The sequence below is a fragment of the Emydura macquarii genome, unplaced genomic scaffold (genome assembly GCF_026122565.2).
Source record: "Emydura macquarii macquarii isolate MOO-44397 ecotype Brisbane River unplaced genomic scaffold, CSIRO-AGI_Emac_v2 contig_480, whole genome shotgun sequence".
Taxonomy (NCBI): Eukaryota; Metazoa; Chordata; order Testudines; family Chelidae; genus Emydura; species Emydura macquarii.
Genome location: NW_027130617.1, coordinates 15,223,278 through 15,249,259, shown reverse-complemented (window position 1 = coordinate 15,249,259; position 25,982 = coordinate 15,223,278). Strand labels below are relative to the sequence as shown.

The 25,982-nt window shown below is 38.0% G+C and overlaps 1 protein-coding gene across 12 annotated transcripts in view; it reads left to right on the top strand.

Annotated features, from left to right (window-relative positions):
* Window positions 1-25,982, top strand: part of ADGRL2 (adhesion G protein-coupled receptor L2) — a 200,173-nt gene that overhangs the window by 130,517 nt on the left and 43,674 nt on the right. For 9 of the 12 annotated variants that reach the window (XM_067538588.1, XM_067538587.1, XM_067538584.1 and 6 more), the window contains exons 4-10: window positions 1,049-1,158; window positions 6,889-7,689; window positions 18,437-18,733; window positions 19,253-19,356; window positions 20,083-20,268; window positions 21,778-21,816; window positions 24,644-24,827. In XM_067538588.1, coding sequence (XP_067394689.1) covers window positions 1,049-1,158; window positions 6,889-7,689; window positions 18,437-18,733; window positions 19,253-19,356; window positions 20,083-20,268; window positions 21,778-21,816; window positions 24,644-24,827 — 1,721 coding nt within the window. The remainder of the gene's footprint in view (window positions 1-1,048; window positions 1,159-6,888; window positions 7,690-18,436; window positions 18,734-19,252; window positions 19,357-20,082; window positions 20,269-21,777; window positions 21,817-24,643; window positions 24,828-25,982) is intronic. The other 3 variants (XM_067538586.1, XM_067538589.1, XM_067538594.1) reach the window with 1 other exon arrangement.

The following is a 25,982-nucleotide window of genomic DNA, read 5'->3' as shown; positions in this document are numbered from 1 at the left end:
TTCAGTTTGCTGACAAACAAAGCTCGCCCATGAGAAGATCAGCCAATTTCTCTTCTTTTTAGTCACCAAACTGTGTCTGACCTTTTACACTTTCCTGTTTCTTTTCACAGGACACTTGAGGTGTTTTTCTTTATTTTCTTAAGTTTTGATTTGCTCTGGTTTTAAATGCCAACCTAATATATCTTCTGTATTTTTAAAACTGAATAACAGTCCAAAATAGTTGCCAATTTAACTGTTATTTTGTACAAAATAATGTATAACTTAGTAGTTCCTGTCTACCACAGAAGTTTTGTGCAAAATTCTATCTAATGGCACAATTCAGTAGGTTTTTGTTTTAATTAGTAAAAGAGAGAGTTTTCTTGAAAAGGATTTTAAACAATTCTCTCTCTGATGATTCAGCAATTCTAACTGTTTTAAAATATCATCAGGTCATTCTTTTCAGTGACTTCTGCTTCCTGTAATCCAACAGAGAAATGGCCATGTTTGCAATAGGAAGTTTAGCAATGCATTGAATGGTCTTTAAACTTATGAGCATGAAAGTTCATATTCTTGATCTGTAGTAACCCCTCAAACCAAAATCACAGCTTCCTTTTGAGTTGCAGAAACATTTAGCAGCATGTACATGTCTAAAGAGCAGGGGGGAATGGATTCTGGCATAAAGCAAACCCACATTAAAACTGTTCATATTGGTTACTAAACATTATTTTAAAATGCAAACTTCTCACATCAAAACAGTGCTGCATGTTGATTTATTACATAAGCTTTATTGAGTATCAGAATGGAGCTAATGTGGTAGTCATCTCAATCAAAGGGGGTGAATTAACATTTGGAGTAACCTTGACTCCCATATCTAAAGGTACAAACCTTGAACTGATGTATCTTGATACTTTATTTATGGATGTTGACTGATCTAATATCAATTACCTCTGTTTCCTTATTGATCAGCTTGCCCAGTATGAAGAGAGTCTTCACCATATTATACTATTTTGGTATAGACTTGCAAATTAAAATCTCATTTTAAATTAATTACTTCTTGTTCCCCTTACAGGTGCAACAACCGAACACAGTGTATAGTAGTTACTGGATCAGATGTGTTTCCTGATCCTTGTCCTGGAACGTACAAATATCTTGAAGTTCAGTATGAATGTGTTCCTTACAGTAAGTATAAACTTTTTTTGTTCTTGTTCACTTCCTCCAGTCTTCACATTTAATGCTGGAGCATTATTACATGCAAAAGAAGCGTATGCGTATGGTCTACAGAACCATTATGCATGCAGAGCACTTACAGACTAGGGCCTCCAATTAGCTTCACAAAGTGTGGAAGGAAGCCATAGTGTGATGCTGGCCAAGTGTCTGTCTGTGTTCTTAAGTGTTTGGCTTTTAAGGCTACTGTTTTTCGAGAAAACAAACTTGAATTAGCTATTCAGTAGGCCAGAGAGAAATTTGTTCTTTTGCCCAATACCAGTTGCTAACAAATTGGTTTGGCTCACGGTTTTCTAAAGAAGGAATTGACTTCAATTTTAATCATTATCAACTTGAAAAGCTACCTGCTGTGTGGTTACTTTGGGTGCATGACAGAACCCACCACCGATGTATTGGAGGCAAGTGTCTCGGTTATTATTAGATTTTGCTTTGAGGTTCAGGAGCACATTCACAAGTGTACATGAATTCAAAATTAATAATTTATCAATAAATTAATAAAATGTCTTAGTTGATAACACACTGGAAAAAGAGCAAAAAATAGAGATTTATCTTTAACTTAAATAAAACAATTTGTTTCATAACTGGAAATAACCTTTCAAAAGGAATATTTTAAAATTTAAGAATAATTTAAAATTTAATGCTAAGAATGAAAAATCAGTAGTCATGGCACTATGCACAATATTCTTTCTTATGCCAGAATTCAGTAATTTTTAAAATTATATCTTAAATATTTTAGCACAATAATGAAATCCTTTTTTTAAACTGAAGAGTTTTTGACTTTTAAAAAGCTCTGCTGATTCAGCACTTTCAACTGTTTATTTCCTCTTACTTTTTGGAGTGATTTCTTCCTCTTCCTGTAATCCAGTAGAGAAATGGCTCTGCTTACGATGTGCAGTTTAGCAATAAAGTGATTTTTCCATAAATTGTTACAGTTAAAATTAATATTGTTGATCTCAAACTGAAACCAAAACTTTCATTTGGACTGGAGACAAAGTTTGTTTCAGATGCAAAAAACTTTCAAGTAGCAGAAAATACACATGAGAAACACAAGGGAGTGAGTTCTGGCATAAGAAAAGCCATGTCAAACTGTCCATATTGATTATTGCACATTGTTTTAAAATGCAAACTTCTTAAATCAAAATAATGCTCCGTATTGCTTCACTACATTAGCTTTATTCAGCATCCGTTAAAGGCCAAACACAGATCACCTTTTGTTTTCATCCCTGCTGCGTATTTCTGTGTCATTGTGAAATGGATGCTTTATGCTTTTTTTCTGTACCACTTGCAGGTTGGACACCTACTTTGTACACTACTCCTTAATACTGTTCCTTCTGTGTGTAATATTGATGCCTGAGTATAACCTTTCTTCTTGTCCCACTTTTATGGAGTTATGTTTTGTCCTGATCTAACCAATATTATTTTGTTTAATTAAAGCCACTTTTACTTTAGTACTGTTTCTGTTCCCAAATTCGTAGAAAAAGGACAGTGCATCTTATTCCCAAGCATGAGGTCAATCAAATGTCAAGAGGTTACTTTTCCGTGGAGCCAGTTCCAGTAGGCCAGTCCATAGAGAAAAGTATTATGCAAATATTATTTCAAACTTTAAAACAATTCTCTGTGCTGTTTTAGGCAGACAAGTGTGGATATATTCTACTGATTGGGTATTCCTATCTACAGGGACTTTTTCTTTTTCAGTTATCAGAAGTATAGTGCCACAACGCAGCCTACGCTGAAGTCTAACTTGTAGCTGTTCTGTTCCTTAAAATGTTTGCTTCATTTAATTCCATTGACAACCCCCTTGAATTATTCTGTGTTAGTGTAATTTAGGACTCTGGATATATATATATATATATAATATATATATTTATATATATATTATATATATATATATTTTGTTTTTCAAAGTAAGATTAGGATGTCGTAACTGCAGCTTGCACAGTGGTGACACCAGGAGTAATTACAACATTGTCACAGGGATTATCCTCGTTATTGGCAACCCTCAGAAGGTTGGGTGAATCATTGCAGATAAGCTTTACCGTTCAAATGCTTATCCTAACCTTGTGATCTCTCACTAACCCTTCCTGTTTTTTATCTTCCTTCTTTCCACTTCCCAACATCTATCTTATATTTCCAAAACTATTTCTCTCTGATGCTAAACAAACGCTTTCATCAGTTCTAGTGTTCTATCCTTAATGGGCTCTGTGTGATTGCTCTATTTGAATCTTCAGTGATCTGGGCCCTTTGTGGCACTTAAAAACGCAGTGCTGGCATGTAGAATGCCTGAAATCACAACATATACAAATTGCAGCTTGTCCAGTATAAGAGATTGAGACATGTTAGACCCTGCAGGAAGGTGTTCAGAAGGTAGCCTTCTGGAGGTCTAAGTGAGGGAAGGGATTACTGATCCTAACATTTTCAAACCTAAAAACAAAAAAGTTCAGGTTCTTGTTCTTATTTTTCTGAACTGGTCTCTTTTCCCTATCCTTTCACCCCCCAAATCTTTAATTATCACAAGATTTTGTTGGGAAAAAAAATACCATGAAATCTTATGACTTCTATTATGTCCATAAGAAAGTAAGCATGGTTAATAGTGTGAGATTTTGTGGTAAAAATTGTGAGCTCTCTCTCATTCATTGAATTTAGTGTCTCACCCTTGAATAGTGTGTAGTACACCAGGTTCTCCATGTCTTGCTGATTCCATAAATACACAGCTATTTTGCTGATCATGTGAATTCTAGAGCTTCCTGGGTTCTGTGTTCATGGTCCTCATGATGAAATCCTTAATGATAAACTTCTTTTGTTTTCCTTTCAAAATTCATATCGCTGATGTTTTTCTAATCCTCTTCAATAAAAAAGATCTTTTGGGATGCCCAGCTGAATCTCCATTAAAAATGGAATTCTAAACAAATCTGATATGCATTGCTTTGTCCTAAAATTAGAGTATGACTGATTGAATTACAGAGAAATTGAGTGCCCTACTTGACATTTTTCTCAATTACGCTGAACAATATATGTTGATACTTTGACTCAATAACAGAAGTCAGGCCTTTTAGGATTAATAAGCACATCAAAAGCACTACTTTGTACATCAGTGCATGAAATTTTACTTTAAGCCTTATTTGGACTCAGGAATTCAATGGAAAACATTTTAAGAGTTTTATTCTCTCTCTCTATTGATTGGACTTTGAAGCATTTGTTTACTTCAGTAAGCCCATCTATCCCTGAAAAATGTACAGCTGTATACAAATGTACTTAGAGCAGACATGCCATTACTGATTTTTGTTATCCATGTCTTTTCACAACTGCCCTAATATTACTGATTCTAAGCAGGTACAATATTGCTCTTTGCTGAGAAATAAGCTCATGCATAATAGTTCACAGAGAGAATCGTCTGAAAGTCACTAACAGAATTGTGGCAAGCTAAACATTGTTTTGTTTACTTTGATAAGTCCTTAACTACAAATAGCAGGAAAATAAGTATGTTACCTGAAGATGTATAAATGAACAAAGCTAGGAAAAATACCATTCATTTAAAAAAGATTAACCAAAAAAATGTTTTTAAATTGTCCCCAGAGGAAACATTAGATAGGTTCAGCCAGTGCTATTCTCACAAAAAATAATTAGAGGTAATTTTATTAGATGAAACCAAAAATCTACAACCTTTTATGGAACAAAGAAATACATTTCCTAGATACTACCATAATACTAAATGTGTAATAGCTGTACAAATAGTTTTTATACACTTCCTTGGTATCAACAGAATAAAGGTGTGATACAACTGGTATTGTCCAGGTCATTTGAAACGTCATTGAAACTGAAGGAACATACTTTAAAAGCCTCACTGACTATGTGAACTGGTTTTTATGGCTAGTAATTATTGGGAGGCTATTTACTAGCAGGACTTTGGTTGTAACGCCCTTCATGTAACTGCATAATCTAGTCCTTTAAACTTCTTTGGGAAAGAATTGCTTCAGTAATGTAACAACTGTCCTAATCAGGTTTGTTTTATGAAGCACTTTCCTTTGATGGTGTATGTGGTGGTAGAGATGGTATTTATTTTCAAAGCTTTGTATGATTGTCTTTACATACTAGCTTGCTGTTTCGGGTTTAGTCGATGATGCTGGAGAATGCCTGAATGAGCTAAATGTTAATTTTTTTCTTCCCTTTTCTTCTTGCTTACTATGCTTTTGCTTCTTCCTTCCTTTTGCTTGTTCCTTTTACTCTTAATTTTGCAGTTCTAGACTGAGAAGTGACAGTATTCTCAAGATTAACATTCAGAAGGGAAAAAAACCCTAAAGGAAAGCTACAGGCAATGAGCCACTTCCCTTACAAGAAGGAAAAACAGAATACTGACCAGGGGGATTTTAAGCACACATACATACCTGTACAATGAATGTGTGTACACACGTGCGCGCACACACACATCCCCGTGTGCAATATATATTAATATATCATTTTAAAAAATCAACTTGATAGGGCTATACGTTGCATTTGGGAAGGGTATGTATATCATGCATTAGTGAAGTCATTCATTATTTATTCAGATTCAGTAAGTGAAACTACATGCCAACATATTGGTGTTGCCTCCTTAATCTACTAAAATGATTGATCCATGTTCACTTATGTAACTTTAGAATCTTTTTCCTGCTAGGTTTTCCTGTTGTCTGTTTCTCTTTATCCAATATAGTGCAGTTCTTATTCTCCCTATATTTAGCGTCTGTTACTAATTTAATCTTAGATTAATAGTCAATTTATGTTAATCTTCTTTCTTTTTTCCTTGAACTTCTTTATTTTTCTTCCGATGCTTAAAATAGAAGTGGAGCAAAAAGGTAAATAACGTATACAGTCCAAACCCCAGCTCCTTGTTATGTGCCTTATGGATGTAACCTCCTCCCTTCCCCTTCCCACAACACTCTGATATTATAATAATCAGCAGGATCTCATAAGTACACCTCATAAAGAAGTCGACTGTTTGCAGTAAAGAGACTTGGCTGCTTAAAGTAGGTGGTGGGATATAGTGTCTGAAAAACTTGGGCTGGAGGGGAGATTCCCTTGCCTTTTCTCTTTCCCTCTTTCTGTCACCCTTGGGTACTTTCCTGTTAATAAAATGTCATCTTGCCTGGCTTCCAGAACCCTCTCCATAGCATGCCTTGGTTACAGGGTTTACTGGTCTGTTTCATTCATTGCTTTGGTTGTGTTTTGTTTTCTATGCTCCTAATTGCTTTCTCTATATACCTGATGATTTGTTTTGTTTCTTTATTTTTAATTGAGGCACCTCCTTTTTCAGCCTCACCACTTCTTAAAGTTCTAAACAATTTTGATGTGATTTTTTTACTCAAATGACCTACCACCCTACTACACACCAGTTAAAAGCTCTGGAGCGTAAATTCACTACAGTCTAAGATGAAAATGCAAGAGTAGCTCTACAGTTTTAGATGTACATGTATGCTATTGAGCCTTGGTCTGTACTAGTGAAATAGTTTCCATCCACTTTCCATACTGGTGCAATAAGAACATGGTAACTTTAAGAAAAGTGGATGATAAAGAGTGATAATTGCAATTATTATAAAATTAAATGAATTTTTCTTCCTGACACAGTCTTTATGACTTACCTAGCCTTTATTTGGTTGCATTAATGTTTTAATTTGACAAAATTCTTGTCTTACTTCTCTCTGTGACTGTTAGTTTTTGTTTGCCCGGGGACGTTGAAAGCAATTGTGGACTCACCGTCTTTATATGAAGCTGAACAAAAGGCAGGGGCTTGGTGCAAAGATCCTCTCCAGGCTGCAGATAAAATATACTTCATGCCATGGACTCCATATCGCACAGATACTTTGATAGAATATGCTTCTTTAGAGGACTTCCAAAATGGACGCCAACAGACAACTTACAAACTTCCAAATCGAGTGGATGGTACTGGATTTGTGGTTTATGATGGTGCTGTGTTTTTTAACAAAGAAAGAACCAGGAACATTGTAAAGTTTGACTTGAGGACTCGAATAAAGAGTGGAGAGGCCATTATCAATTATGCTAACTACCATGACACTTCTCCATACAGATGGGGAGGAAAGACTGATATTGATTTGGCAGTTGATGAAAATGGTTTATGGGTAATTTATGCTACGGAACAAAACAATGGAATGATAGTTATTAGCCAATTGAATCCATATACTCTTCGCTTTGAAGCAACATGGGAAACCACATATGACAAACGGGCAGCCTCCAATGCTTTTATGATATGTGGAGTGCTCTATGTAGTCCGATCAGTGTATCAAGACAATGAAAGTGAAACTGGTAAGAATGCAATTGATTACATTTACAACACCAGGTTAAGCAGAGGAGAATATGTAGATGTTCCCTTCCCCAATCAGTACCAGTACATTGCTGCAGTGGATTACAACCCAAGAGATAACCACCTGTATGTGTGGAACAACAACTTCATTCTACGATACTCTCTAGAGTTTGGCCCACCTGACCCTGCCCAAGGTAAGCATTTGCTTTTACTTTTGCAATTCACTTATAGCTTCATTGTTATGATATATATATTCAGACATTTTTGTTTATAGACCTTGATTTTGGCAGAAGGGCAAGGAGCATATCTTAGGTATTCAGTAACCTTAACAATACTATTTTATGTTGGTACAACACACATTGAAGTGCCTACTTTGTAGCTGTAAGTCACAGGAGAGTTGTTTATTAGGATTAAACGCTTGTATTTGTATCACTTATCCTATAGGAGATTTGTTACCATTGATCATTTTAGTTTCGACATCTAAAATAAAACTATTTAATTCATTTTGAACCAGAAACCTGTTAACATTTGTGCTTTGCTTTCTGACTTTTGAATTGATTACAACATACGTATAGACCTTTTAACTTCTTGGCGCCAGTGGTTGAGAGAGATGTGTGCTAGGAGGTCCCGGGGGAGGAATGATGGGGTTAATGTGCAATGCCAGGTATAAAAGTTCTAAAGTTTTTCCATCCTGCTTGCACTTCTCCATATCTGCTTAGACAAGATTATCCAACATCTTTCTAGCAGATTCTGGCATTTGTGGAATTACACGTTAGTCTTCCAAGTAATTCTGTAACAATTGCAAATCAATCTGAAAGGAGCACAACTACCTAAAAGGCTATTCATCAGCTGCGCCCCCACCCCCCAAAACAGAGAGGCCTTTGGGGACACAGATCTCATAAGAAATTACTTCAACAAGTATGAACCACAAGTTAACACCGAGAGGTAGAGTAAATTCATAATGAACTACTCTGTGTGGAACGTTTTGGCAAGGGGGATACTGGGAGAGGGAAGAATTTTGACAAGTTTCTTTGTCATTGAAGGTAAATATTGCACTTCTCATGTCATTAATGTGTGTATTTAATAACTTTTTTCACTTTAGAAATGTTTACAGTAAGGCCTTGTCTATGCATGAAAGTTGTACCACTTCAACTATACCAATATAGTTAAAGTGGTACTACCCCATTAGTGTGAACACAGTTATATTGGTATAAAGATGCTTTTATACCAGTATATCTATTCCTGGAACAGGAAGGGGAACAAGCTATGTTGGTATAAGGTATCTTCATACTGGTATTACTGCGTCCATACTAACGATTGTACAGGTATAAATGTTTTGATTAAAAAAAATCACAGTCTTAAGTAACATAATCATATTGGTACAAAAACTAGGTAGACCAAGCCTTAGATTTTTTGGGAACATTGTTATACATTGTAACTGGATGCTGTGGAATGTTTAAAGATGATGGGATCAATTGGAAAACAGCGAATGCTGGTTCTAGGTATTTTATGGAACTGGTGCAATTGCCTAGTGTTCATTTCGATGTTGAAGCTCTAGCCAAACAGGTGTATCCCTTGAGTGTGACAGAAGCTAAGCTTTAAATCACTGGAGAGAGAAAGGTGAGTGAAGCAAGAGCTGACAGGGAGTAAAAAAGCTTTTTGAACCCTTTGCTAATACAACTTTTCCCTTCTTTATACAGAACACAGTGTTAGCCACAGAGTTTTCACTGTTCATCCATGAAGGAATCTTGAGAAGATCTGGGGGTGGTTTGAGAGTCTGTGTGTTACAGTTCTAAGCTTAGTGGATGACAGTGAGCGTATACTGATTTTGTATTTTTTTTACTACAGATACACACATCTATATACTTGTTTATAATATGTGAGTGAATGTGCATGTACACAAAGTAGTTTCCCTTATTAAATCATGCTTAACTCTGTGTGTGTGTGTGTGTGTGTGTGTGTGTGTGTGTGTGTGTGTGTGTGTGTGTGTGTGTGTGTGTGTGTGTGTGTGTGTGTGTGTGTGTGTGTGTGTGTGTGTGTTTACCAGTGGGTAGATGAACTCATGCCAGCTAGCATGCTAAAAATAGCAGTAGCCAGGAGAAACACAGGCAGCGGCTCAGGCTAGCCACTTGAGTGTGTACCCAAGGGGTTAGAGTAGGTTTGTACTCAAGCAGCTAGCCTGAGCTGCTGCCCATGCTACCCCCTGACTACAGTGGTATTTTTAGCTAGCTTGAGCAGAGCTAGTATGAGTCTGTCTACCCATGCTGGGAAGCACGCTCTGAGCTTCAGTGTAGATATACCCTAAGCCATCTCCTCTCAGTTAAAAAACAGTACATTAAAGAGGGAGAGCAGCTATCTAATGTGAATGCCCTTGATATACACAAGTATCAAATCATAAAGGGATTAGGAAGACAACCCGTAAAACCTATATTTTGTTTGTATGAAATGCTCAGGTCACTTTAGTGTCAGCATAATATTCATTTAATCGTATAAATTGACTGTCAGTTTCCGTACTACAGAATGGTTTTGGTGTCTGCATATGTAAGACACTTTTTGTCTTGTATGCTAATGACTATATCACAATTTGAAATCATTGGGTTGACGAGGGGTACTTGGATTTTTTTTTGGAGATGCACAAGGTCACTTATAACAACAGTCAATGCACATTTAACCTGTAGAACACATTGCCAGTGTTGTGATGGCCAAAAGTATAACTGGGTTCAAAAAAGAATTCACTGAGTTCGTGGAAGATAGGTCTATCAATGGCTATTAGCCAAGATGGTCAGGGATGCAACCACATGCTCTGGGTGCCCCTAAACCTCTGACTGCCAGAAGCTGGAACTGGATGATGGAATGGATCACTTGATAATTGCCCTGTTCTGTTTGTTCCCTCTGAAGCATCTGGCACCAGCCACTGTTAGAAGACAGGATACTGGACTAGATGGACCATTGGTCTGACCCAGTATGGCCATCTTTATGGTCTTAACGATCTGTTCATAGACTTCAATAGAGTCTGTTGTTTCTACATCTTTTAATCATAGAACCTTTGCTTGTTCTAAGTTATCCTAATATCAAGCTTTTAATGATGTCATTAAAAGCAGAAGCCATGGCTTTGGCTTCTTCTGTTGGAATGATTCATTTGGGGGCAATATGTGTCACTTCTCTTTGTAAAGGAAGCAGTAATGATATATTGACACTCTCTGAACCCTGTCTATCTGCCTGTCTTGAATCTATCACCAACTTGCTACACCATAACTTCTTGCCACCGAGTGTTTCAAAGACTGAAGTCCTCCTGAGTAAAAACACTTCTTTGTCATATCCGATTCACAGTCCTGAAGTCAGACATTCACGTTGCTCCCAAGGCCAAAAATCTTGGACTCATTCTTGACCCCAGACCTGTGTTTCCTTCTTCAGACATCACCCTCATGTTTAATTCTGCCTATTGCAATCTCTAGATATTGCCAAGATGTGACCTTACCTTGATCCTGCCTTTGCTGAAACCCTTATCTATGCCTTAATCATGATCTCTCCTATTGCAATTGCCTATTTTACAATCTGGTAGTCACTTTACATAGTTCTATAAAGTATTCTCTATTCTGCCACTCCCTCCACAGCTCTTTGATACTTCATATGATGGACACAGCATAAAAAGTGCATAGGGAATGTAGGTTCTCTGGTTAAGTGAAAATATGAATTATGAGTTATATCCCTAAATTAGTAATAAAATATATTTTGACTTAAAAATAACAAAACAGATGCAATTCCAAAGAAGAGTGTACACCACACCAGATTTTTCTTTACTTGCCTGGCAAGCCCTGTAAGTGAAGATACTACATTTTTTCTAGAACAGGTATCACAGACACCCAAAGAATGCAAGAAGGCAGAAGAAGTTCAGGAATAAAATACTTTCTAAGTTGAAAGAATCAGGAAGAGAATGGGGTATTTTCAAAAATGAATATGTTACACTGTAATGTTTCTTTGGCATCAAAGAGAAGGCTGATCCTTTTCTCAGTGAATTAGGGGAAGATTTAATCTATGTGCATTCCAATTTTCCCTAACCGTGCAAAACAATTCAAACTGGAGTTCATTCTCATTTGCAGCATGTTAACTATCATTACATTTTATCAGATCACTGCTGGAAAATATAGCAGCTCTGGGTGTGCGTAGAACACAAGCCCTGATAGTGCCATCACCCAGGGCTTAAAATAATGGGAAGTTGGTGCAAATAAATCTTTATCACCCTAAGAATCTTCTATGGAGTCATGCAGCAAACTGTTAAAGAAAATCAGATCTCTTCCATTATCTTAAATCCACCCATGCTGCTCATTGATTGAGGAGTGGTCATGGTGAAAGAGACAAGATAACGGGAGCCTATTAACCCATTTTCCAACTGTAGCAATTTTGTCAGTTTACTGAAACCTTCATTATCATGTGCAGATATAAACTAAGACCATGGCTATGGTAAACATGTGTTCTCAACTAAGCAATGTTGGCTGAGTTAATAGTTGGCTGGGTGACTTCTTAAGAATACCTAGGTGCTGCAGGAAGTGTTGGTGTTTTCCCTGAGACAGTACCTCAGGTCTATTCTGGGCGGCCATCTTTCATATTGCTATTTGTGGTATTTCAAATTCCATGGCATTGTTTGTGAGAAAAGGAAGTGTTAACTCAATGTCCTAGCCAAGTGCCAATGGCTTTGTTGTTACTTTATATGGGTAAAACTTTCAAAAGTGCTTAAGTGACTTAGGTACCTCTGGCCTGTTCTACCCTAGGAAATAAAGTCAGTATAACTATATTGCTCAAGGGTATGAAAAATCCACACCCGTGAGTAATGCAGTTAAACTAGCCTAATCCCTGGTATGGACAGCGTTGCGTCAACAGGAGAATTCTAGCTAGCACCTCTCGGGGAAGCGGGGGGAGGGAGAAGGAGGTGGGGGTAGAGTACCTAGGCCAATGGGAGAAGCCCTCCTGTGGGTGTAGGTAGTGGCTTCACTGAAGTGCTTGTAGTGTTTTAAGTGTAGACAATCCCTAAGTCTCATTTTCAGAATTGATTTAGGCATTTGGTAGTCTAAGGGTATGCCTATACTGATGGCGGCAAAGTCGCCGCTGTCAGATTGATCTTTCTGGATCAATTGAGCGGTCAGTGTAGACTCGCTCAATCGATCAGGAAGTCGACAATGGTAAACCACCCCCTCAAGGGGCGTAGTGCTACGTCGACGGGAACGCAATTCCTGTCAGATCAGTGCAGTGAAGACGGCACGCAGAAGGGAAGCACAGCAGTCGATGGGAGTTACGCAAGCTATGCAGAGTAGCTTCCGTGACTCCTGTTGACTTCCGGGAAATCTCCAGGTAAGTGTTGACCAGGGCTCAATCTCATTGAAAATCTTTGGGCTTTAAGGCCTGGTTTTAAAAAGTATTTAGCACCTAAAGATGCAGATAGGATTTTAAAAAGTGCCTAGGCCCCTAACTCCCATTAAAGTCAATGGGAGTCAGGCATTTCAGTGAAAGTTAAGGACTTAGATGCCTACTGAGATTTTGAAAAGAAGTTATGAGCATATTTAGGTGCTAAAATACCTGTAATATTCTGGCCTTTACTGTCTAAATTCCCCTTTAGTTTCACTTGGGAAAAAGGACACGGAGTGAATATCTTAAGTTGTTAGGCTATTCTGTTACATAGCACACTGTTAAACAGTTGCTATATTTCACGCTAGTGCCCTCTACATTTTTAGTGGTGGAAAGCGTAATCCATTTGGATAGTTTGAATATTAATTTAAATTTGGTCTAGTAAAAGGCATGATATAAATGTAAGCTAATTTACCATCTATACAATAATTGCATTTACGTCTTTTTATTTGGTTTTTTTTACTTGTTTGCAGCCCTGTGTAAGTTGAACACATTGTCACAAATTATTTTTTAAAAAGGGCTGAGGGGGTGGGAAGAGGAGAGGAAGTTTTCCTTCTCCCACTGCCATAAGTGTTTAGCCCAGTCTAAAAGTTAAGACCAAATAAAATGAGATTTTGTAACCGCTTTAGTTTTGATGTGGGAGGCAAATTAAACATTCTTTCAATCCCGTATAGTCCCATCCCTGCTGCTGGGCACAGAAGGCTATTTTCCTTTGGCAGTTTTCTACCAGACACTGAGATGCAGTCCTGGGGTGGAAGCAGTTACTTGACAGCCATCACCTCCCCATTGTGAAAGTTCTGGTTCGGTGGCATATCAGGGCTTGCATGTTCTTTTCTTCCTACAGTTGTACAGACATTATCTAATAGTCATGATTTTAAAAAGTTGCAACTGAGAAGAATAAACTCCAGTTAGGAGTTGTTTTGGTCCTAGGGTAAATAGAAATCTTAGATTACATTGTAGATGAAATCCTCTTCTAGTTCCTTAAAAACAAAATGATCTGCCTTCTAAATGCTAAATGTTTTCAAAAGTGATTTATTTAATTGTGAAAATGAATTGTGAAAAAGTGAAATTCTTTAATTTAATTAATTTAATTCTTTCAACATTTTCCACCGAGGATGCATCTCCTTTTTTGCACTTCCAACTCTATTTGGGTTATTGTAGTGTGCTCTTTCAGATATGCAATTCCACTCAGGTCTTTCATGGTAAATAAAGAGAAAAGTATTTTGCAAATAGTTTTTTAAAAAAAATTATTTTTGTGATTTGATTTGATTTCTAATTAGGGATTATAAATACATTTTAAAATGTCTTTCTTACTACAACTATTTGCAGATCATTTTTAAACCAATGTAGATGTGTTGTAGAATTCATTTTAATGAATAGCATTGAAAATGGTCTTACATAAAGCTACATAATGGCAGCAGATTAGCTGCACTCACTGTGCAGTATGAAATTGTGTTCTTAAAATTGTCACCTCACTATTTAATTTCACACATTTGTCATGAGTCCTTTTACTGAAATTTAGATAGTTCCTATAATATTTAGACTGTCCTTGTCCCAAGACCAAAAGGAAGAGTCCTATAACAGTACCACTTGCAATATTGTTAATACAGATTTCAGTGATTAAATATGTACTAATTAGCACAATGTGTCATGGGGATATATAGGATGATTTTTATAATCAGTTCTCCCCTGCTCCATTCTCCTCTCCCCTCCCTTCAGCACCTGATTCAGCAGCAGTTACTTGACACTTCTTCAAGTGATTGTCATGCTTTTAACAAATGTTAATTGAGAAAGCACTGAAAGCCTGGCTGCATTGTAATCAAAAGAAAATTACAGAGGTTTCACAAGATGTCATGCAAATACTTACAAAAAAGATAGACAGGTTTGAAGAGCTTTTTGCAGCACAGCTGGCTGGCTAGGCAAGAAGTTCAGCAGGATTACACAGGCAGTACTCAAACAGTAAATAAATTAGACTGAAAATAAGATGCGAGCTAAAGAACTTTCTGGGTGAGATGGAGAATAAATATCTTTGCATATATTGTTTTACAAGAAATTTAGTTTGATCTTTAAGAACATGAAACTGAAAACAAATCCAAAATTGCAGTGTAAATTAATGCTTCAGCATGGTCAGCATAGTGTCTCTATAACATTTATCCATGAAGATTTGTTATAAGTGAGTAGTGCAAAAAAGAATTTTAATAAACAAAAATTGTGTAACGTGAAATGTGAAAACAACACTTGACTCTTATCCAAAACCTATCCTCAGGAACACTGGCCTGTATAGAAAGCTGCAAGCTGGGACTTTCTTTCCAGACCAGAAGATTCCAATGTGGGATGTTGAAATGCCCATAGTGGTCCTGGGAGACCCAGCCTACCCCTAATTGCAATGGCTCATGAAGCCTTATACAGGCAACCTGGATAGCTGCAAAGAGCGCTTCAATAACAGGCTGAGCAGGTGCAGAATGACCGTAGAATGTGCATTTGGCAGATTAAAAGTAGCTGGTGCTGCCTTTATGGCAGGTTAGATCTAAATGAGGCAAATATTCCCATGGTCATACATGCCTGATGTGCGCTCTCTAACATTTGTGAGGTAAAGGTGAAAAGTTTCCCCTGGGGTGGAGCACAGAGACTCGTGGTTGATTTTGAGCAGCCAGATACCAGACTATTCGAAGGGCATAACGGAAGGATATTTAAATCAGGGAGGCATCATTTTGACAATGAGCACCAGTAACGTCTTTCTATATAGCACTCTGTCATGCTTTGTTAACTTGCTGCCTTGCATGAAAATGTGGATGATTCCTGACCCTGATTTGTACTCTGCAAATGATCCAATTTTGCTACTGTGTATTTATTTCAGCAGCAAAAACCGTGTGTAGGAGAGAAATAAAGGTTGCTTATCTTTCAGAGAGAATGTTTTTATTAAACAACAATTAACAACATACACAAAATGCTTGGTGGGAAGGAAGAAATCAGTGAAGGGCAGTGTAGGCTGTCATAGATGGGTGCAAGTCCTGCTATCCTGTTGGAAGCTGTCCAAAGGGATGGAGAGATTAGGGTACAGAGACAGGCCAAGAGATTGGAAGGAATGTATGGGAGGAGTTTGGGGAGAGTGTGGCGATCAGTTTTGTATTGGCAGCATGGGGGGGTGAGCACGCATGAATTATGCCTGCAGCGTGATTAGGGACTTCAATGTCTCTGTTTTCTCCTCCCATCTTTTTATCATCCGCTCTTGGCCTGCCAAAATTCGCTCCTGGGTTTCCTTTCTCTCCTGCCTGCCTATTTTATGGTTTTTATTATTAGTCTCTCCCCATGTCCTGTGTTCTGGTTTCTTGGCATTTGGGGATTGGAGCACCTCTTGAAACATGTCCTCCTTGCTCCTCCTTGGTTGCTTCCTTATCAGGTGGAAGCACTCTGCCAGTGTGGAAGGGGTTCCCCTGAAGGCCACATCTGCAGAAGCACAAGAAACCATGAACAGAAGCGTGATTGTTAGTGCACTCACAACATCGAATCATTATAATAAAATACACCTCTTTCACACTGTCCTCTGGGAAACACACATCTTAGCGAATGCCCGAAACATGGTTCAGCCCCAGGGGGGCTCCAGATGGGGAAAAGGCTCTTGGTTTTCTAAGGAGATCACTGCAGGTGACTAGGGACAAAATTGTAAATTTTGCCACCATTTTCCATAGGCGCAGGTCACAGAAGCCAATCTCTCACTCATGAGAGTAAGTAAGGATGCAAGGGTTCATCTCCTGCATGCATGTGGCTTCAGACCAGGTCTCTGTGCTGCTCACGTGTGTACTGCTTTGGTCCCTGCGCAAGTGATTGCCAATCGGCATGGGAAAGTTTCTTACAACGGGGGAAGGAACGAAGTAGATCTGCCAAGGAACCTTTGGCAGAGGATTGGCAAGTACCTCCAGGAAAGTTTCCTAGAGATCTCTCTGGAGGATTCCCTTGAAATTTCAGTGTTAATGAACACGTTTTTCCGCCGCACTGTTTAGCTGCACAGAGGAATGTGAAGCATACGCAAACACAGCTGGTCTTGAATATTTCAATCCGTTCCCTCACTTGTAGAAGATAACAAAGCAAAGGACAGCTCTACCTCATATAATTGAGCAGCATCAACTCAAAAAGATCACTTACCACAGCTCCCCTCTCTTGCATCATGTGTGCCAGAGCTGGAACGCTGGGACTGGTTCGAGCCCTCCAGAGTCGAGAAGGGGTCCTGGCTCCCCACATTACCAGACGACCCTGTTGCCTGTCCCATCTCATCCTCCAACTCAACCTCCTCATCCATGAATTTGTCCTCGGGTTGAGTCTGCTGTCCCCAGCCCCACCAAAGTATCCATGGGACTCTTGGCGGTGGAGGTTGGGTCACTGCTGAGGATGGCATCCAGCTCCTTATAGAAGCGACAGGTCTTTGGAGCTATGGTTTGACTCCTGAGCCTTCTAGTACGTCTGCACTGATGTATGTCCCGTTCATAGCCTTTTTCAAAAGGCCTAGAGAAATCTGACTGAAGGTATTGAAGGTATTGCGTGGCTTCCTCTACCCCTATTCTCAGCAGATCCAACAGCTCCAGTGTGCTCCAAGCATGAGAGCGTTTGTTGCGTGGAGCTGTCCTGGTCAGCTGGGAAGATGCAATGTGAGCTATCCACGCCAAGGAAATAGAAGTGGAATTTTGGAATTTCAAAAATTCTCAAGCCTTTAAAGAGGGGGAGGGATGCGGATGCCCGTGTACCTGAGTGCAGGGCAGCAGAGTTCAAATTGCTGACCAGAGTGGTCAGGATGGCATTATGAGACACACAAAGCTCTATGTCTCTTGTAGAAGTGGTTTTAATTTGGCAGCATAGCACGAGAATTTTCTTGGCAGGAGGAGCATTGTAGTGTGTACACCTCCACTGTTTTGTTGACGAAAGCTAACTTTTGTTGACACAACTTTGTAGTGTGGACCAGGCCTAAGACAACACATGCATGCTTTTCTTCTGTTGGGATCTAATCAAGCGAGAATGATGCCAGGGTAGGAAGATGTTACAGTAATTATTTTCTGCAAGGTATAGAGGGGGTGACTTGATTTTTTTAGATTTTTAAATGGCCTAGTTATTTACAGGTCACAATTTTTTGTTGTTACACTGAGATTAATTGTTTACAGCACATTGATTTAAATTACTCTATCATAGTGCTCTTTTTAAAGATGTTTAGAACTTGTTTAATTGTTTTGTGTATATTTGTCATGTACTGGTAATTCATTACTAGTGCCCCTCGGCCTTTAGAAATTTAACTATCAATTTGTATTAGAGTGAAGGTTTTAAAGAGAATGTACTGAACCATCATGTTAGTTTGAGGCAGAGAGGATTAAAAAAGAATAGAAACTCATTCAGAATTATATACTAAACAGTGACTGCCGAGAGCAGAAAAGGTGGATACTGAAATAAAGAAAAAAGACACAAGGGAATCATGTAAAATCATGTAACATTTTTATCCTTTCTTGAATATTTTGAAGAAAAATTAATTGTATTACTACTCTTATTTTCTCCCTATAGTGCCTACTACAGCAATGACAATAACTTCTTCAGGAGAGCTATCCAAAACTACTGTGTCAACCACAAGCACGACTTCCCAGAAAGACCCCATAAGCACAACATTAGCTGGAGGCACAAAGGAAGGAAGCAGAGGACCCAAGCCACCGCCAGCAGTTTCCACAACCAAAATTCCTCCTGTGACAAGTTTTTTCCCTTTGCCAGAGAGATTTTGTGAACCTGATGAGGCCAGGGGAATTAGCTGGCCTCAGACACAAAGAGGAATGATGGTTGAACGCCCTTGTCCCAAAGGAACTCGAGGTATTGCCTTAAAAAACATCTTGATCTCAAATAAAATGTTTGAAAAGCAATGGGAAACTCTTTTATGGCAATTTTTTTTTTGTTTTGTTTTCGGTAATCTCAGACTGTCGTAATTTTTGTTACTTGGGATATGTAGTGCTTGTTCAGGCTTTCATCTTATAAAAGGTATTTGAGAATCAGTACAGAATGACCTCACACACTTCTCAAGGATCCAGGGCAAACTTTAGGTCTTTGCTTGAGGACTGTAGTGAAGCTTGCTTACAGCTGCCTTTCCCATTATGAGCTCATCGCTGAATGATTTCCAGGGAAAATCAAGAGCTTTTTATTTGTTTGCTGTAAAAGTCTGATACTTTATCATGACTTGTATATTGCTGTTTGTAATTTACATGATTTTCTTACATTTTGTCAGTTGCTTCCACTAGTGCTATTCAAAATTTAACATAGAGTATGGAGTGCATTGTAGCTGAATGCATGCAGAAAAATTATTTGAATTTCACTGTTGTTTTCTGTCTGTTGTAGGAACTGCCTCGTATCTCTGCATGGTTTCCACTGGAACATGGAACCCTAAGGGCCCTGATCTTAGTAACTGTACCTCACACTGGGTAAATCAGCTGGCTCAGAAGGTTGGTTGGAATCTGTTAATATGATACACATTGGTGATTAAAGGTTTTAACTCTGAACAGAAATAATTCAGCTTTGTATGTTGAAACCATCTTTAATGGGTCCATGCTTGCTTAATTTCATTCTTATTAAATTCACACTTGCTTTTTTGACGTTCAGTAGAAAAAAAGCACAATCATATAATAAATCAAATACTATAAAGTGCACACCAATATATGTACTGTACAAGAAGATGTTTAGCTAACAGTAAATGATAGAAGAAACTAGAATTCTAAAACAGCGCATTAAAAACAGAATATGATTAGAGCGCAGTATCACTTTTTGTGCTTCACGTCTCTAAAAAGCATTACTGAGGTTTATGAAAACTAGATAATTTGCCATCACTACCAAGCTACTTGACTTTCAAATGCCTCAAACACTGGTATGAACAAAAAGATTTCTCACTGTCTGATAACAGTGGTAAAATAAAATTGAAGATGAAATAGAAGATCTGGCCCAAAATTACCAGTCTGATTTCTGTTTTTGATGTCAGTTAAGAACGGCTTTTGTGTGTAATGGATCTAAGAACTTTTAATCTTCTGAGATAAAATTATTGGTTCAATTAGTTGCAGATTTCAACGTATGTGCAAATGGTTATTTCACCACAACAAAGGTATACGTGAAATCAGCACTGGGAGCCGTAAACAGAACAAGGGATCCTGCTGAGATAATATAAATTGTCATTTCAGATCAGAAGTGGAGAAAATGCTGCTAGTCTTGCCAATGAACTGGCTAAACACACCAAAGGACCGGTCTTTGCTGGTGATGTGAGTTCATCTGTGAGGCTGATGGAACAGTTGGTGGATATTCTTGATGCTCAACTGCAAGAACTGAGGCCTAGTGAAAAGGACTCAGCTGGGCGGAGTTATAACAAGGTACACAGCTCCCCACATCTCCATTGACTAGAATGATCCTTTTTTCCCTTTCAGAAACATTATTGCCAAATCGATACTTTATTCCTATGTGCTTAAAATTCCTGAGGTACTGTACAAATAAAGATTTAAGAAAAAAACAAATCCACAACATTGTGTAAATTTTATTCATTGGGTGACATCACGTTCAGTAGATGTCTAGGTTCAAATATAAAGTGTGTGTACTCCTTATTAAAATATTGAATATATCACCTCTGGTCTGGGAAGAAGGGATGCTATTGAACTCTGGAGAGTAGCATAATACATTAAAATAAATTAAAAATGTTATGCAATGATAATTTTGGATCCGATCAGGGAATAAGATCAGTGGGGCTCTGCATAGGTGCAGGGCTGTATCCTCATGGAAACCCATTGCAGGATTAGAGCTTTTGTTAGACCATATAAAACTATTAGTGACTAATGATTAGTTACTAATGATAATTGTGTATAGTACACATGTACCCAGTTATTACTACTGGCAAACATTATCACAGATAAAAATACCTCTTGGTATTCTTGAATATGAATCATAATAACATTATCATTCCAGTTTTCCTGTTTTGAGTGCTAAACTTCAGGGCATGGGTCGCTTCTTGCCTACCATGATTCACTCAGCACAATATAAATTAAGTTCCAGAGGGGTAGCCATGTTAGTCTGTATACTGCAAAAACAACGAGAGTCCTATAGCACTTGAAAGACTAACCAGTTTAATTTTTGCAGGCATAAGCTTTCGTGGGCTGTAACCCACTTCGTCAGATGTAAGGAATAGAAATCACATAGGAGGTGTGTGTGTATATATATATATATACACACATATCCAAGGGTAAGTAACAACAATGGGGAAGGTAGATAAAAGTAAAGTTCATTTACTTAGAGTAGTTGAGGCCTATTCACAACCATTGATTAGGAGGTGAGAATGTGTGAACAGTGACAATTACTTCTTGTAATGAGATAACCATTCCAAGTCCCGATTCAGATCCAGTTTGATTGTGTCAAGTTTGCAGATGATTTCTAGCTCAGCAGTTTCTCTTTGAAGTCTGTTTCTGAAATTTTTTTGTAGAAGTATGGCAACTTTCAAGTCAGTGACAATGTCCTGGGAGATTGAAGTGTTCTCCAACTGGTTTATGGATATTGTTATTTTTTGTGTCTGATTTGTGTCCATTTATTCTTGTGCGTAGTGACGGTCCGGTTTGGCCAATGTAAATAGCAGAAGGGCATTCTCACCTCAATCAATGGTTGTGAATAGGCCTCAACTACTCTAAGTAAATGGACTTTACTTTACTTATGCCTGCAAAAATTAAATTTTGTTAATATAAATTAAGAATTTTTCACTTGGTCTGTTTTGGAAAGACATCCCTTCCCCTCCCTCCCTCCCCCCCCCCCCCCCTTTTACAGTCTACCTTCTTGGCATCTACATTCTTGGCATTTTAGAATGTGTCTAACCTGTGATTTTCTTTTTTCTTATTAAAAAGCTCCAAAAACGAGAGAAGACATGCAGGGCTTACCTTAAGGTATCTCTCCTGTGCTGTCACCCTGCTTTCACCCTGCTTCAGCAACCTGCCACGCTTTGTCATCTTGCTGCATGATCCTATATATTTCAGTCTTTGATAAATGTGTTTTGTGCCCCATATCAACTGTACAAATGTTGGCTATGCACAGGTATAATTCTCTCAGAATAAGCAAATGATCCATTCTTACAACCGCCCTCTTCTTCCCCCCATCCTAAAGTACAAGAACAGGAGTAGACATTATGTGATTAGAGAGATTTCTATTTCCTTATGTTATGTTTCTGTGGGGGGTGGGAGAAAACAGCAACAAAAATTAGAAATGGTGTCATGTTGGTAGTTTCTCAGTTTTTCTGAGGTGCACTCTTAAATTCAGTTAAGGTATTGTTAAGAATCATTATAAAGGTCAGATTCGGCAGCTTAGGGTTGGACTGCAAATAAAAATAAAATCATTCCTGTAACTTTACCAGTACAGTATGTGCTGAGGGACTCATTAGCTAGGCTACAAGGGGCATGCAGCATATTGTTACCTGACTTTCAAATTCTTGCAGCCCCCATCCCTGCAATACCCAGCTCCCAGTCTGTGATGCTGTGCCAGTTATGTTACTGCCACCACGCGGTACTGCTAGTGGAAGAAACTGGCCTAGAGTGGATCACGTAAGTAAGTGGTTTTTAAAAATTATATTGCACGGTTTTTCAAAGTTTCTTTTTTAATATTATTAAGTTTTTGCTTTACACCCTCTGGGCTATAATACAAGAGTAATAAAAACTTTGAAACACCGCACAACATAATAAAAAGAAAAGCCTTTTATCTGACATTCTCCCTTTTATATAGGACTGCCTTCACAGGCTGCGGCCGTGCAAAGAAATGGGAGCTGTCTGATCACAGCAAGAATAGTTATTGTGAGATCCAAAAGGAAAAAGGAGTAGGAGTGATGGAATCAGATTTCAAATAATAAAGTTCTAATTGTCCCTTTCAGCCTGGTTAATGGGGAGCACAGCAGATATTGTTGGAATGGATTGCATTTTCATAGTTTCATTTGCAGTTCACCTTTTAAGATATAAATTAATGTGAAATGTAGTAATTGGTGTGTTGCCCAGGACATGTGTGTCATTGGGACAAGAATAGTCTTTTATTTTTTTCCCTTCTCTTTGGCACGGAGGAGAGAGCACCTCAGAAATATTATACTGATGATCATTTTGATTCCACTGAAGATATACATAGTTAGATTGCACTATAGTAAATAAGGCATGCTTCAAGTTAATAAATGCATATAATCAGCACTGTATATAGATACACAAGAAACAGTAGCACGACCTTAATTTCTGACCGGTATCATTTTCAGTTGGTCTTAAACGAGCGTCTCTGTTCAGATAAGAATAATAAACCTCTTGAAATTACAAATCAAAAGCTGACTTACACTATGCAAATGAAGCAAGTTCCCACTTTGTGACAGAGGATTCAGTTGTACCTCAGATTAGAGGCTACAATCTGTATTTCTTGGTGACTAATGAATCTGGCCTCTGCAGTCCAATTTCTGTTCCACTCTAGTTAATGGCTGCTGTACTATCAGTGTGAGGATTTTGACTATTCAGTCTCCCACTAGAGAGAGAAAAAAATCCTTTTAATGCCACTTCGAAGTATCTTCAACCTGCCGGGAAGGTTGTGGTGGCTCACCGTGCTGACAGAAAGAGGATATTAAGATGGATTAGGCTAATTAATCTTGCTCTGACAATAGCCTCAACCAACTGTTCCTATTCATTCATGTGCACAGAGTAGTATTCCAAACCAACATTTTTGTTTGTATAACGTGTTCCGTTTCCATTCCCAGTGCTTTTAAACTGATCAAATTATATATGTGCTTAATGACACATAGGTAAATGGGACACTGTGGTTTAGCAATGCATGACATATTCAATGCACAGCTACATTATGCATTAATGTAAGAGCCTGCCTTCAATTGATTAACTGATTACTGTGATTGATTGGATTAGTCTGTAAAGAGAACGTAATGATGTCTCTTCAAATTCCATTTTCTCCTTACTTACTGTTATTTTATATGCAATTTAATGAACTCTAATACATAATAATATAGTTGTCACAGTGCAGACTTTCAAAAATGGGAACTTTGTTCAGTTTTGTAATTTTGCTTTCACAGATAATGGGGAAAGTCAGTGGACATCTTGTTTGCTCTACTGATTCCTTTGTTGAGTGACCATGGTGTAGCTATGGGAGTTAGTAATATTCTAAGTATTTGTCAACAGGTACAGGAAAGGGGAGAGAGAGTGGTGCAGGCCATTTTATAACTACTGACACAACTTTATTTCATGCCTCTTATAATAAAAGATATAGTTTGTTTTAGACAGCAGCTTATGGTACTGTAGCTGTATGTATTGTGTTAAGTTTACAGGATAATAGTATTGCTTTTATAGCCTAAGCGTTAAAATGCTGGCTTTGGTATGAGTGTTTTCTAAATATGAATTATATTTTTACATGAACTTTAATATTTAGCCTCAGACAAAACCACTGGCATTGGTTTTTACGTTTCTCAGCACATTAATAGCTCTGTCTTTATATCTGATATGAAAAAAGCCAAATATTTATGTTTACCAGTTACAGATAACACACTGCTGGTGGCTAATGCACCTCTTTATTTGCTTGTTCAACAAATGTTTGCAAATATTTTTATGTTGAAAATAGTTTTCTGGTGCCATTAAATCACAGTAAATCATCTTGACAGTTAAATATTACAATTGTCACCAGATAATGTTGGAAACTTTCTCCAACTGCCTAGGGCAATCAGACCTAATGATAGTTTTCTAATGAATACAGGCAATCGTTGATACAGTGGACAACTTGCTCAGGCCTGAAGCTCTAGAGTCCTGGAAAGATATGAATTCTTCAGAACAAGCACATGCTGCAACAATGTTACTTGATACCCTAGAAGAAGGGGCTTTTGTCTTGGCTGACAATCTCTTAGAATCAACTAGAGTCTCAATGCCCACCGAAAACATTGGTAAGTTAATTTGTCTTCAAGTATAGTTTCACGTATTGCATATCCCGGAATGAGAAGAAAACAACAACCCAACCTAATAGTCATGTACACTAAGAAAGCTGGCATCTGCAATACTTGATATTGAATTGCAGCTTCCCCTCTGGGGAAAAACGTGTTCATAAATGGGGTGTTTTCTTAATTAGTTTAAAAAAAGAATTCTTCTGTAGCATAATTTATGCTATGTGAAAGTAAAGTAGTTCATGTTGCAAAGTTCATCTACAATTGAAAAATCATTAGCAAAATGTATGGATATGAATAGTCCTTAAATGCCAGAGAATGGATTTTCTGAAGTAACTGAAATGCTTGCTGTGGAGCTGTGGAAATGTTTTCCCATTATATATAATCTGTTCCTAATGAATTTAAATTGCTTTCTGGAATGTGCTCTGCCAGTTACATTTTTTAGGCACATAGAACATGGACCAAATGTTTATATTAAACACAACTACCTTCAGGTGAAAATGTGTTCAGTGAACTACATCTCCCATAATGCAGAATAGCCATGTTCCATAGATTGCAAAATGAGCTGCAGATACTTAGAACATAATTTAGAATTTAAATGGTGGCCCTGATGAAGGGCTCAGCATTAGGGATCTACAAACACAGGTGTATTCTTGAGAGTTAAACCCCCAGCTGGTAAAATTAAAATGTCTTTACTGTGGTGCACAGATTAATTAGGCCTCAGTGAGGTACAAGGGAAAAGGAAGCATATGAAGCTGAGGTGCTGGGCCAGAGGCTTGGGGATGGACTAAGGGATTTGGAGATGGGAAGAGTATTGAATTAATAACTTTTGGGGATGGAGGTGTGGGAAGAATGTGGAACTGATGGATACTTGAGTTCTTGAAGGTGAGTCCTCTAGAGCAACTTAGGTTTTAATGTCAACAAATAATACCTTAAACCTCTATTTTCCTCCTTGAAACTGCATCCTAAACATCACATTGCAAGCTAAGGAATATTGGTCTGAACTGTGCACTTGTAAATTCAAATTCTGGGTGGCCCTTACTTTTTTCAAAGGTGGCTCTGCCTGCCTAATTATAGCACTTTCACATGAAATGTTTATCACTATCACTAATTTATCACTCTCGCTACTAAGCAGTTACACTAATTGTCATTACAAAA